This window comes from Cavia porcellus, unplaced genomic scaffold (genome assembly GCF_034190915.1).
Source record: "Cavia porcellus strain 051 isolate PalLab524CR breed Dunkin Hartley unplaced genomic scaffold, mCavPor4.1 scaffold_3, whole genome shotgun sequence".
NCBI classification, from domain to species: domain Eukaryota; kingdom Metazoa; phylum Chordata; class Mammalia; order Rodentia; family Caviidae; genus Cavia; species Cavia porcellus.
Window position 1 is genome coordinate 62,972,397 of NW_026947486.1, and position 14,719 is coordinate 62,987,115.

The window sequence follows — 14,719 nt, forward strand, 5'->3', positions numbered from 1 at the left end:
GCAAAAGTTCAATAAATAGTTGATTGAGGCAGGGCGATAGAGTGTACTAGGAATAAGACCATCTGGATTTTTCTAACACACCGCAGTATGACCCTGGAAAACTCTCTTTTCTCCGTGGTTGCTGTTTAGTAACCAGGTGCGAGTAGAAAAGCGGGAGAGGAACTTGGCTTGCGATATCAGCCCTTACAAAGCCCAGAACCCCTCATTGGAAGGCGGTTGCCGGCCATGCGGCGCTGCAGCCTCAGTTCCTCCTCCGGTCCAGCAGGGGGCAGACGGAGCGGCTTCGCACTGCCCTTGGTCTCAAGGCAGAGGTCCTGCTGACTGCGGTAGTCGCGAGCTGCGAAAGCAGTGGGCGGCGCCCGCTGGTGCAGGAGGTGGCGTAGCGCTGACTGGCTGGGCCAGTCGGCTGCGGCACAGGCTGCAGAGACACTGAGCCGAAAGCTGGGTGGCCGGCGGGCTGCTATCCCCTGGAGCAGCCTCTTCGCGCGACCCCGCACTCCCTTAACAACCGTGGGCCACGACATTTGGTACACCAGTAAACTGCAGTGGGCGCAACCCTTTGAGCAGCAGCGCTCTCGGACAGGTTAGATTGGGCGCAGGGGCAGGGCAGGCGAGGGAGCCGACTAAGGCCACAGAAAGAGCTCAAATCAGGCCATCTCCAACAATGTCCGACGAGGCGTCTGCCACCACTTCCTATGAGAAGTTTCTAACCCCGGAAGAACCTTTCCCGCTCCTGGGACCCCCTCGTGGGGTGGGCACCTGCCCCAGCGAGGAGCCAGGCTGCCTGGACATCAGTGATTTCGGCTGCCAGCTCTCCTCCTGCCATCGTACTGATCCGCTTCACCGCTTCCACACCAACAGGTATGAACCGCCGGGGAGGACTTTGCACACCCACGCCTGGGGCTGTAGAACGCCACGCGATGCGCCCCAGCCTCTGTCCTGGAACCTCGGCCCCTTCCCCCACCTCCCTTTGGCTAGAGCTCATTCCTGGGCTGCTTCCCCCGCTCCTCCCAATTTTCACGCTCTGATTTTCCTTCTATTGGCGTTTTTACTCGCGTTTTTCCCCTTTATTGATCTACTTAACAGCGGTTCCTGTCTTCCTATCTTGTCCTTTTCCCCCATGCCTCCCCTCACCTGTACCCTGAGAATCCAAAACCACCACCTTTGAATTTTAGATGCTCTGCTCTTCCCATACACCTGCAAAAGTTTAACCCCTTCCATTTTCGGCACGCTATTCTGTGGATTTCCGGTGGCTCAGAATCAATCCAGGTCTTTGGGAAGGTAGCACTTTTAAAACTAGGCCTTCCCTTTCCCAATTTTTAACATGTTTCACACTTCTATCCCTCCCCCAATTTTTTGGTTTGTTTTGTTTTATAGCGGAGCGCTTGAAAACTCATGGGTCCTTTTTTTTTGTTTTGTTTTTCCCCCTCCTTCATTTATTAAATGAACACTGGTTTAGCCCTTTAGACCTTGCCAAAATGTGTAAGCTTGAACATGGAAGATTCCTTCCTGTAAAGTCCTCTGACTTGCCGCATTCCAGGTGGTGATAGGGATCAGAGCAAGATTTAAAATGAGCTTGTTTACACAGATTTATCAGAGGATGCCTCTTCTAACCGGTTTCATTGAAGGACAGTTTTCTGGAGAATTCTCTGATGCAAGCATTTAAGTTTTATGCCAAATGTCCTGGGGGATTTGAAGACATTTAAGGTGTAGGGTAAACTTTTAATATAGGTAGGTATTTAAGATACATATACGAAGGGCTGGGCGAATATGTAGTTAAGAGACTAGGAATGGTGCTTCATCTATGGAAATACTAGAAATAAGGAGTCTAGTTCTGATTTCTGATCCAAATTTACTATATGAGTTTTATCAAATCATTCCACATTTTTGTGTCTTGCCTCCCTCCCTTAAATCAAGCTACATTTCCTTGGTTCTTAAGGAAGATACATATAACCTGATTCTTACCTAACAGTTATAGTCTGTGGAAAAAGATACTTTTGTTTAATATGTTCACATCATTGTAACACATTTCAAAAGGAAGTAGCAGTAAGTTTCCTACTATTCCATATCCTCATTACAAAAATGAAACTGAGGACCAAAGAGAAAAGACTGCATTGAAGATCATACAACCTATTACAAAGGCCTAGCCCGACCTAGACTACACTTTGGAGCCAGTGATTGAACAACCAATGTTATTAATGCTCCTTTTGTTTTTTTGACTAACAGAAGCCTACATATGTAGTATTTAAGTCATGATGTAATTAACATGAATGTGACTTGAATGAAGTCAAGTGTGTTCAAGGTTATTTGGATTGAAAAATAATATAAAAGAATACCTCTGCATATACGTGGCATTTAGGTTTTATAGAATTGGAGCAAGACACATAAAGTTAAATGACTTTAGAATTGTTCTGATATTGAGGGCAAGGAAATGGGGAGAAATCGAGGTTAAGCATTGCCAAAAGGAATGGTGGTAATTTGGAATTAGAGTTTATTCTGATCTTTCTCCTCTGCCCCATTTTTTCCTTTAATTTCTTCTCCTTAAAGATTGGTAAAATCAAAGTGGTTTCCCAGAATAGGACAGGAAGGGTAGAAGAGGAAGTTCTTGTTAAGCCCCCGTTTTTCCAAGTGAAACATTATTTTTCCTAGTTACTCCCTGCTTTTTAAAACCCTTTTTAAACGCTGCTTTTCACAAGGCTTGGAATGGGATCAGTAGGTATCTTTTCAGCAGAAAACTGAATTGGCAATATTTACAGTAGATGATGTTTTCTAGACCTCCTTTTAAAAAATTGTTTTCTCCTCCTGTATTCTGCCTTTTTATACCTTTGCAAGATAGTGTTTTAGAGAACTGTATGCTTTAAGCCATTTCTTTTCAGGGAGGAGCAGACAGCTAAATGGAGGTAGTTAATTTAGGGGCTTATTTTGGGGTTGTATATGGGGGTTGTATATGTCATTTTTTCTTCACATCACATCATTTGCCAGTTCAAGCAGCAATCTAAAAATCAGGTATGAGTAGTTGAATAATAAAATTTTGCTTTGTGTTTACTCATTATAAAACAAATTTTATTGAGAGTAGAAAGGTTATTACTGGGTATATATACAGTATTTGGTTTACTTTTATGTATTTCAGTTCATTTTTGTTACCAGATAAGAAAACAGGAAGATTGTTTAAATATTGCCATTGATTTAAGCCTTGTGATGATGACAATTTTGTGCCTGCTTATTTGCTGAATTCTGGGCTACATTTGCAGTCTTTCTTAACCAAGAAAGCTACAGTACTAATACTAATGGTCTCTGGTTGAATTCATGTAATGTTCACATTAGAACTAACTGCCACATAGATGGAGGTTCAGTAGAAAATAAATTACATGGACCTAACCAGCTGTTTTCAGACAATGTCTTGCTGTGCCACACTGACTTTGAACTTACTATATATAGCACAGGCTTGCCTGGAACTTGTGATCCTCTGGCCTCAGCCCACCAGAGTGCTTGTATTGTAGATATGTACAGTTCTGCCCAATCCAGCTACATAACCAATTTTTAAAGAATTCATAGTTGGGCCGGGAATTTAGCATACTTGCCTGCCTGGCAAGTGTGAGGTTGTGAGTTTGATCCCTGGTACCAAAAAAAAAAAAAAATTCATACACTTTTCAGCTTAATGAGGTGGCACACACTTGTAGTCCCAGCACCAGCTACTAGAGGCTGAGGGAGGAGGATTGCTTGAGCTGAGGAGTTAGTCGAGGCAACATAGTGAGAAACTGTTTTGAAAAAAGAAAAAAAATCAGGTTTTACTATAGATGTCTTTTAAAATTTTATTACCTAGTTGATTTTGTCTAGAATGTTAGAAATACAGAATAAGTTAAGATGAAAATTAATACATTTGAGTGTATAAGTCCTTGTTTTTGGATTTGGGGACAGGATTTTTCTGATATAAATGGAGGTTTTCTCAGCACTTCCATCAGGGGTTAGTTTGTACACTTGCCATGTCTACTGCAATCATTACCACCACCAAAAAGAGATGACATTTTGCAAATTGCAAAATTCTGATGACGTTGATAGGTCCTATGATTAAATTGTGAGATGGAAGATGTTAATATTAACTACCAGATGTCTTACTCTCTTCATATTTCAGGAGTGCCTCAGTACCTTGACATTAAACAACTGAAAAGTATGTGGGAGGACAGTGCCTTACTTTTTTATACCCTATTGTCAGGGTATGAAATAAACTGTTGAAGAAATCAGTTACTCAATGCTCAATCGTCATTCACCAGAAAAATCCGAGGACCATTCTGTCAGTGTGTGTATGTATGTTTATCACAGCAGGAATCAGGGAAGCATGTTAACCACTAAGCTATCTCTCCAGCTTTTGTTCTTTATCTTTTTGTACCATCTACATTTTTTCCTTATGCAGGTATAGAACTGCACGTACAGAAGAGCTGTGGGTTTCAGGTCAGAGAACCGTTCTGAAGAAATCTGGTTTAGGGACTTGTTGAAGAAAGTTAAGAATTGGTGTTGAGGCTTTGGAGAAATTCTCAGGCTAGAAATACAGATTTGGAGCCAGGTGTGGTGGAGCACACTTATAATCCCTGAATTTTGGGACTCTGAGGCAGGAAAATGGCTAGTTTGAGCCCAGTCTGGACAATTTAGTGATTTAGTAAGATCTCTCTCAAAAGTGAAGGGGGAAGGATGCTAGACATGAAAGGACACTGTGGTGAAGAACTCAGAACCCTAATTGGGAAAATTAGCCTTAGAAATGACATAAAACATTTCTTTACTTCCGAAACGGTATGGGAGGTAGAAAAGGTGGGTAATGATCTCAAGACAAATGAAATGCCTGGGAGAACAATAGAGAATTTAGGTGGGTTGTCAGGGCATATCATGTGCTTTGTGATGAAACCTTGAGGATTTGCCTACTGGACTCTACAGGAGGTCTGGGTGGCTGTATGGGGATTCCAGTAAGAAGTCAGTGATGAATGCAAGTTATGACTGGGTCAGCCCCCTAACAATCATATAGCATGGATTTGGAATGACTTCCATCAGCTTAAAGGTTATGACTTTCTTCAGAAGTGCTCATTGCCTGGATTCTCATCCTGAGATGCAATTATTAGGTCCAGTTGTAATAGGAAGGAGCTGCAGAGAAATGTGTACATCATGCTCATGCTGTTCTTAATTTTAACAGTAAAGTGGCTACTTGTCAAAATACCACTGAAAGTCCTTAAGGAGTTCTTCCTAAAAAGCCTTGCAAGGAAATATCTGCTTTACTTTTTAAGTTAAAATTTAGGCAACAAGCCTACTTATTATTGAATTAAATACCATTCCAGTTGGGGTTCTGGTTAATATTTTTTTTTTAAGGTTTTGGAGAATTTCCTTTTAAGAGTAATGTTACAATTAGAGTTAGAATTTTAGTGTTTTAAGAGATGGTTTTCTTTTACTGGAATAAGATGCAAGTACTTGTAAATTTGGGTTTTTTAAAAAAAATTTTTTATTAGTACCTGTTTGTAGTACGTAATGGTTACATTGCTGGTGGGAGGTTAACACATCCTGATTCTTCAGTGCTGAGCATACATTGGATGGATATTCATTGATGGTTTGAAACTGTAAGAACTATCTAGTAAAAGAATCACCCTTAAATCATTCACTATAGAAAATAGGTATATAAACTACACAGATCACGCATGATTCATTTTCTTAGAGGTAATAACTATCAACATTTTGTATTTCTTTACTGTTCTATGCAGAGATACAGGTTGAATATCTCTTATCTAAAATGTTTGCGACTAGAGGTGTTTCACAATTAAGATTTGTTTTTTGAATTTTAGAATATTTGCATCTACATAATGTCTTGGGGATATGATCTAAGTCTAGATATAAAATTCATTTATAGGTCATATATACCTTATCCAAATGACATGAAGGTAATTTTCTGTAATATTTTTAGTGTGCCTGTATTTGCCTACAGCCCATCACATGAGGTCAGAGTGGAATTTTCCATTTGTATTAAGTTACCATTTCTTGATTTTGGAACAGTTCAAATTTTGGATTTTTGAAAGAGGAATTCTCAAACTGTATAATTTTTAAAAATCAAGATTGTTTAAAAACCAAGATATTTGTGGTCTGCTTTTTTCACTTAACATTATTGAATACTTTGCACTAGTCTGAAAATTAGATTTTAGTGGTAATAAAGTACCATTATTGAGATATATGATTTAATTATTTCCCATGTTTGGTGGTCATTTAATTTCCTTTTTTTGTTATTTATAAATAATATTGTTTGGACATGTTTCTACTTGCATCATTATTTTCATCTATGTATTTGGGGAAAGGAACAGATTTCTTAGAAAAGAAATTTCTGAGTTCAAGATAATGATCATTTTTAAGCTCTTGGTATACTTATACTACCAAATTGCTTTGCAAAAAGATTACCTACTTACACCTATTAGAAATGGACAAAAGTATTTCTTACCTTGTTTTTATCCATACTACCTTAAAGTAATAAACATTTTATTTGCAAATTAGAAGATACAGAACTTTTAAAAATCTTTTAAAATGAAAGTAGTTTTTCTAATTTGTTTCAACTGTGAGCCTAGTTTATTTGCCACTAATTATAAAAGAGAGAATGTAAAAACTTCTGAAAACATCAAGAACCTTCTTACGTAGTCATGAATCTGAAAAACTGAGGAGCATGCTAATTTTACCCTAAGGTAAAGGCAAGTTTTCAACTCTTGCTAATGCTTAATTATTAAACATGATGTACTTTGATAAAAGGAATGTCATTGTTTCTCATGAAGGAAATACATTTCCAATGAGCTTTTGCAGGCTGAAAAGAAATTCTAATTAAAAGCAGTTATCTAACAGCTTTTCAACCACTCTTGGCACATAGAAAGTACTGACTCAATATTTGCTGAATGGGTGAATAAACAAAGGAGAAAAGTCATGTGAAATTTGAAGACTCAAGAGAAAAAATAGTTTGTTCTAGACGTAGTGTGGTTTACTGTGTTCGGAACAAAATTTATGGTTGATGTTTAGAGCTTTTATTATAAAACCTGGCCAATTTAACTTATTCTACTAGATTTATTCATTTTTTTCAAAATGAAGATACTGCCTCCCTCTTCCAAGCATGTGATAAAACCAAGTAATACTAAAAGTATGCTGGAATTCTGAGATGAATTTTTGATTCATAAAAATGTATTGACATCTTTTTTATTTACTGAACCGTAAAATAGTTTAGTGTGTGTTTCAGTGCTTTAAAATGGTGTCCCTTTAACTCAAAGGGGAAGATACCACTAAATTTTTCAAGTTGCCCATATATTATGTTATTAAATTCTGAATATAAGAGTACCACAAAAAATAAGTAAAGAAATTTAAAAAATACGTAACTTAAGAAAACCTGGATTTGATAAAGGATGAGGAGCAACAGAGTAATAGGTAAATAATAGGATTGTTTTGGAGAATTCATTATTTCAGTAGCTTATAAATTGCATGCACTGTAAACGTACTAATAAAAAATGAAAATAGGAAGCTAAAAAAGGCACAAAATCATTATCTTTAGGATTAACTCCTAAAGATAATACCTATGCTACTGGTAAAGCAATAAAAATTACATCATTAATAGATAAAATTAGTAGAAATAAAAATTGATAGATTTCAAGACCAAAAGTAAAATCCTCAAATCTCCTGTAACAAATCCTGTGAAATGTTAATATGCTTAATGCATGAACTCATAAAAAATAAAACAATACATTGAAGAACAATATAGCAAAATTAGCCAATTACATATATTAAAGATTCATCTTGCTAGTAATCACAAAAATAAATAACTGGTCATGGGTGGTGGCACACACCTCTACTCCCAGAACTTGGGAGGCTGAGGCAGGAGGATCACTATGAGTTCATGGCATGCTTGAGCAACATAGTGAGTTCGAGGTCAGCCTATATGACAAAGTGAGACTCAGTCCCAAAATAAATAAATAAGCAAACATTTTTATTTTAGGAGATAGGCTAATTTTTTAAAATAAAATTTTAAGTGCTATTAATGTTTTTGTGAGATGAACTGTTGTTTTTGTTTGTGATGCTGGGGATTAATCACAGGGCCTTGTACTTGCAAGGCAGGTATTGTAACAATAAGATATACATACAATCTGAGAGAAACATTTTTATAAAATTTTAGAAAGTATTTGACTAATCTGTGCAAATGGTGCACATTTATAATCCTGACATTTAAGAGGCTGAGGCAGGAGGATGGTAAAATTGACCCCATTTTGGCAACTTAGTGATAACTTGCTTTAAAAAAAAACATAAAAAAGGGCTGGGAATATAGCTCAGTGTGAAGGCTTGAGGTACAATCCCCAGTATCTCTCTCTCTCTCTCTCTCTCTCTCTCTCTCTCTCACACACACACACACACACACACACACACACATAGTAACATAAAAATAAAAAGGAGGTATCTGACAATATACCAAGATCTTTGGAAGTTTTCATACTTTTTGACTCAGTATTTAATCTATCCTTAAAGAATTTATATTTTGAATAATAATTATAAATAGAAAGATCATCATACTATTATGTGTAATACAAAATAGTAGAAACAGCTTACATTATCTGTTGTCGGGGGAAAAGTTAAATATATTTTGATACATTCAACAGATAGAATGTTATATAGGTATTAAAATGTTTTCAAGTAATGCACAGGTCAGGCATTCAAAATCTGAAATGTTTTGAATGTCAACTTGACACCACAAGTGGAAAATCCCATTTTGACCTTACTTTATAAATTGTAGTCAGAATTCATATGCACTAAAAATATTATATAAAATTACCTCCAGGCTTTGTGTATAAGGTGCATATGAAACATACCTGAATTTTGTATTTGGACTTGGGTCTCACCCTAAAGATATCTCATGTATTTGCAAATATTCCAAAATTTAAAAAATCTTAATTGTGAAACACTTTTAATCCTAAGCACTTCAGATGAGGAATAGTCAACTTACACTTAAGAAACTGTTCATTATATAATGTTGAATGAAAAATCAGTATACAGGGCCAGGGATTTAGCTCCGTAGCTCAAGTGCTTGCCTGTTAAGTGTGAGTTTTTTGAGTTCGATCCCTGATACCAAAAAAAGAAAAAAAATTAGAATACGAAAATAAATGCACTCAAAATGATTGACTTTTCTGTAAAAAATATGTATGCCTAAGGAAAGAAGTGAACCAAAATATTATGGGGAAGTAATTGGCAAATAATAGCATTATTGGTCATTTTAATCTTCACACCTTTCTCATTCTAGCATTTCTTTAATGAACAAGTATAATATTACTGTTATAAAAGTTATTTAAATCTATAGACTACTTCTTGAATTTGTAGCAGGGTTAGAGTTAGGGTTAGGGTTCGAATGCTTTTTTCTCTGCCCTGAAATGGCTCCTCTCATTCTTTAATTTAATATTAACCACTATGTATTGAGTACCTTTTATATAGGCTGAGTTTTCTGTATGTATATGATCTTTACAATGACTCCATTTTAACCTCTTCAAGCCTATGTTCCCATCTTTAAAATGGAGTCATTGTAAAGATCATATACATACAGAAAACTCAGCCTATATAAAAGGTACTCAATACATAGTGGTTAATATTAAATTAAAAAATGAGAGGAGCCATTTCAGGGCAGAGAAAAAAGCATTCGAACCCTAACCCTAACTCTAACCCTGCTACAAATTCAAGAAGGACGGGAACATAGGCTTGAAGAGGTTAGGATTTGCTTAAGATCAAGTAACTAGCAAATGACAGAGCAGAAATTTGAACTTGGTCTGGCACCAGAATTTACTTAGCCACTATGCTATATATTTTGTTTAAGGATGAAAATTCTAATCTATTCCTAATTTAAATGTATCTTTCTTTTAAGACTATAAAAAATTTGAGGTTGTTATGGTATTAAAAAGGATTATATAATGAACCTTGTGTAACCACCTCCCAGTTTCAGTTGTTTACGGTTATGTCATCATGCTTTATACCTCAATCCATTGCCCAGCCCCTTATTATTTTGATGGGAGCATATGCATTTTATTCATTAAAATTTTAATATATTCTTTAAAAATAATGGCAATGGCTTTTTAAAAATAATCTATATTTCTCATAAATGTCATAAATATGTATTAACATCTTTAAATTGTGTGAATTCTGTAGTTCATGTTATGATGTCTTCTGTGTTGTGTTTTTGAAGGTGGAACCTAACTTCTTGTGGAACAAGTGTTGCCAGCTCAGAATGCAGTGAGGAACTGTTTTCATCAGTATCTGTTGGAGATCAAGATGATTGCTATTCTCTGTTAGATGATCAAGAATTCACTTCTTTTGATTTATTCCCTGAGGGTAGTGTCTGCAGCGATGTCTCTTCTTCTATCAGCACTTACTGGGATTGGTCAGATAGTGAGTTTGAATGGCAGGTAGGTTTTTTTCTTTTACTTACATCATTACTATATAAAGAAAAGTATGAATTTCTCCTTTAATATTTCCTCTCTACTTCACAATTTCTCTAGTATCTCCAGACTTGGAGATTCTTTGACAGTGTGTCTTAATGTTAATGATTAGACGAAATGTGTATTAGCAAAGATAGTGTATCTTTTCTGGTGCTATGGATATCCTTTTGTAGATTTTCTTTTACAAAATAATCAGTACTTTTTACCCATGTATCTAAACATATTCTTCCTACTTTGTAATAAGTAGCCTTTATGTCCTTAATAAGACACATATCTGGGTCATATTACATATTATATATAATACCATAAACCATTGTTACCACGAATACATAAGTTTTGGTTTTGTTATCAGAATTGTAGTGTCTCTTGTTTTATATGTAGAGATGTTTTCACCTACTGTTTTTTCTTCTCATGGCATATATACTACCTAAAATGACCTTGTAGAAAATTGTTTGAAAATGCTGCATTATAATGAATGTTATCAGAAAATGTAGATCATATCATTACAGCATCTACTTTCTGGTTGTAAAAGACAAGAATACTTAACAGAAGCTTTCCTTCTGTACAGCAAGTATTTTATTCAACAGCTAAACTTTAATACTTAAAGTGTTTGAAAGCCATACTTGAAGTTGTACTAAAAGAGAATCAAATAATAGTTTTGTTTTTATTAAAATATCAAAAATTTCATTTTTTTAAAGTGCCAATATTGAATAGCATGAAATTGAAACTAACATTTCCAAAACCACTCTACTGTGATTACCACTGTTAAGGGTTTATATAGATATGTTTGTTTGCATGTATAAATAGGATCATATTTCATCCACTGTTTAGCCCTGTGCTTTTTTAAAACTAATATATGTTTTTTTATAGATGTATAATTTATTTAATTAGTTTCCAAATGGGGTTTTATATTGGCTTTATTTTTTGTTATAAACAATGCTACACTGAAATGAGTCTTTAAAAAGAAAAAAATCATGACCCATTTTTATGTTTTGTACTATTTTAAATTTTGTGTTATGTATAGTTTCACTTGGATGACATTTTATGATTTTTAAAGTAAAATTTACCATCTTAAGCATTATAAAATTTACAATTCAGAGATTAAGATAGTAATAGTTTTATATAAACCTCGTCACTAATTCTAAGATACTTGTCACTCCTAAAAGAACCCCATACCTGTAAACACATAGTCCCTTTTTCCTTCTGCTCCTATCACTTACTAACAACCAGTCTACATTCTCCATAGATTTATCATTCTGGATATTTTATGTAAATGGCTCTTATAATATGTGATCCTTTGGATCTGGCTTATCTCACTTGGCATAATGTTTTTTGGTTATTGTTGTTGTTGTTTTGTTTAGGAAAGCTGTTACTCTTATTATTTATCACTTAGGTTTATTTCATTCGTAATGACAGCCATTCCTTTTCTTGAGGGGGGAAATCGAACTCAGGACCTCATGCTTGCCAGGCAGGCCCTGTGCTGCTGAGTTATATCCCCAGCCCTGCATAATGTTTTTAAGGTTTATCCACATTGTAATATGCAATAGTCCTTTGTTCCTTTGTATGGATGAATTATATTCCACTATGTGGACAAAACTACATTTTGTTTATCTACTCATAAGCTGATGGACATTTATGTAATTTTCACTTTTTCACCATTTTTAGTAATTTGTTTTGGATATTCACTTATGAGTTTTCTTATGAATGCATATTTTTAATTCTCTTTGCTATATCTCAGGATTGGAATCCTAGCTCATATGATAACTTGTGATTAATTTTTTGAGGGACTGTCAGTGTATTTTCCAAAGTGGCTGTACCATTTTACATTTTTTTCCATCGATGTATGAAAGTTTTTATTTCTCTGCATCCTTGCCTGCACTTCATGATTATAGCTATCCTACTGGGTGTGAAGTAGTATCTGTCTCACTTTAATGTTGGTTTGTAGTTCTCTTATGACTAGTGGTGTTGAATATCTTTTTATGTGCTTATTGACAATTTGCATATCTTAATTTGATAAGCAACTATTTAAATCTTTTGCCTACTTTGTAATTGTGTTCTTTTTAATTGTAGTCAGTCTTTCTATAATCTATCTTGTAACCCTTTTTCAGATGTATGATGATGTACGAAAATCCACTTTCCCATCCCATGGATTGCCTTTTCACTTGAAAGTATCTTTTAACATCCAAGTGTTTCTCATTTTGAAAAATCCAATTTGTCTACTTTTTCTTCATTGTACTTATGCTATCACAATTTAAAAAACATGGTCTAAGTCAGGATAATGAAGATTTTCACCTATTTCCTTCTCAGTTTTTCGTTTTTACATGTAGGCCTTTGATGCATTTTGTGTTACTTTTTGTTTACAATGTGAGATGGGATTGTACAAATTTGTTCCGTTGAATGTGGATATCTAATTTTTGAAGCAGCATTTGTTGAAAAACTTTTTTTCTTCACTGAATATCTTGGCACCTTGTTGAATATGGTTTTATTTTTAAACTCTCAGTTCTACTCCTTAGTATGTGTGTTCTTCCTTATGCCAGTATAACACTTTAATTATAGTTTTGCAGTAAATTGTGAAACTGGAAAGTATGAGTTCTCCTACCTTTCTTTTATAAATGTTTTTGGGCTTTTTGGGGGGAGGGTCTTGCAATTCTGTATGAATTTTGATTGGATTGTTTATGTCTGCAAAAGGTCATTGGAATATTGATTGAAATTGCATTGACTCTGAATTGCTTTGGGGAATATGCCATTTTAACAATATTAAATACTCCAACTCATGCAAATGAGATGAATAGGTTTTATGCATCTTTAATCTATTTCAGTGATATTTTGCATTGTTTAGTGTCAGAGGCTTCTTTCTTCATTCTGTCAAGAAAATTGAGTAAATTTCTATCTACTAATAGAATTAGGAGTGTTGCAGTAATTGATTTTCATATATTTAACCACCCTTGAATTCCTGGAATAAGTCCTACCTAGTCATAGTATTTAATCCTTCTGTTTCATAGAATTTTGATAAGGAATTTTGCTTCTATATTATAAGAGATACTGGTCTCTGATTTTCTTATTTGGCTTTGGTATCACGGTACTATTGGCCTCATAGAGTTAGGAAGTGTTCCTCCTGTAGACAAAATTTTGTAATGAAAAACATGATCTGCATAATATATCTTAATGATTGCATAACGTTCCTGCTATTGGAAGTGCCACATCTTGAGAAACCATTGTCTTAGTAACGTCTTTTTCAAGCTTTTTCCTATTCTAGGTAACAACAGTGATTATTTTTGTATACATAGCTTTTTATTCTTTAGTACCTCATTTTTCTAAGTGTACGTGTTTAAATCAGACTGTGGGAATTCTTAATAAAGTGTAATGAGAGTCCTGATGATTCTAAGAAATATTGTATTTTTGGCATATTTTCCATGATTTATTTAGAGTACTTACCTATATTGTTACAAGGTGGCAGACTTTTTAACTTTTAATTGCTGACTTCTTCACTTACTTTATGAGTTGTTAGTGTGGAAAACCATCCCCACCACTCACTATTAATGTATATATATGACTACGACAGTGGAACAACAGTTGGCCTGCCTTCATAACATGCTTTCTCACTTATAAAATTGGAGTATGGGTACACTGCTACCATGGATACTTTTAAATATACAGAAAGTTAAAAAATGCTGTCTTGCTTTTGTGGGACATTTTAATGATGAACAGTAATTAAGAGGATAATTAAAAATTACATGTTTGGATTAATAGAGAGTAAAAATCAGTCACTATAGTGGAAATGTTCCTATCACCTGTTTTGTGATTAAAAACTGCAACTGTTTAAAATTTTTAATAGATGTTTCAGTTACTACTAGAGTAAATATAAATGTTTCATAGAATCTCTGGGAAGAACGATACTAATCAGGCATGATTTTAACCTTAGAATGAAGAATCTTCATAACATTTCAAGTAGAATCAAAGTGTTTTGCTTTGCTGATAGTTTTCTTTGCTTGCAGTTCTCTTTTATTATTAAAGGTGTGTTTGACTAGTTGTAGAGCTTGAGAATTATTTCTCTTGTTGAGTAGGAAAGCTTAGAAAATTTAAAGAGTAATTCAGCTGTCACGTTTCAAACCTAGAGGTGCAATCTGAAATTATACATAATGTGTTATACCAATGAGCTTATGCATAAAATTCTACATACTGCAAAAAATATGGTGGAGCTTTGATATAATTTTCCCTATGTGTCACAATTACTGGTTATAAACCAAGTATAC

At 34.9% G+C, this 14,719-nt stretch overlaps 1 protein-coding gene across 1 annotated transcript in view; it reads left to right on the top strand.

Moving 5' to 3' along the window:
* The first annotated feature begins 350 nt into the window (after positions 1–350).
* Fam199x (family with sequence similarity 199, X-linked) overlaps positions 351–14,719 on the top strand; it is a 28,366-nt gene continuing 13,997 nt past the window's right edge. Inside the window, exons 1-2 of the mRNA XM_063246232.1 lie at positions 351–861; positions 10,214–10,433. Of these exons, the coding sequence (XP_063102302.1) occupies positions 665–861; positions 10,214–10,433 (417 nt within the window). The 5' untranslated portion in view covers positions 351–664. The remainder of the gene's footprint in view (positions 862–10,213; positions 10,434–14,719) is intronic.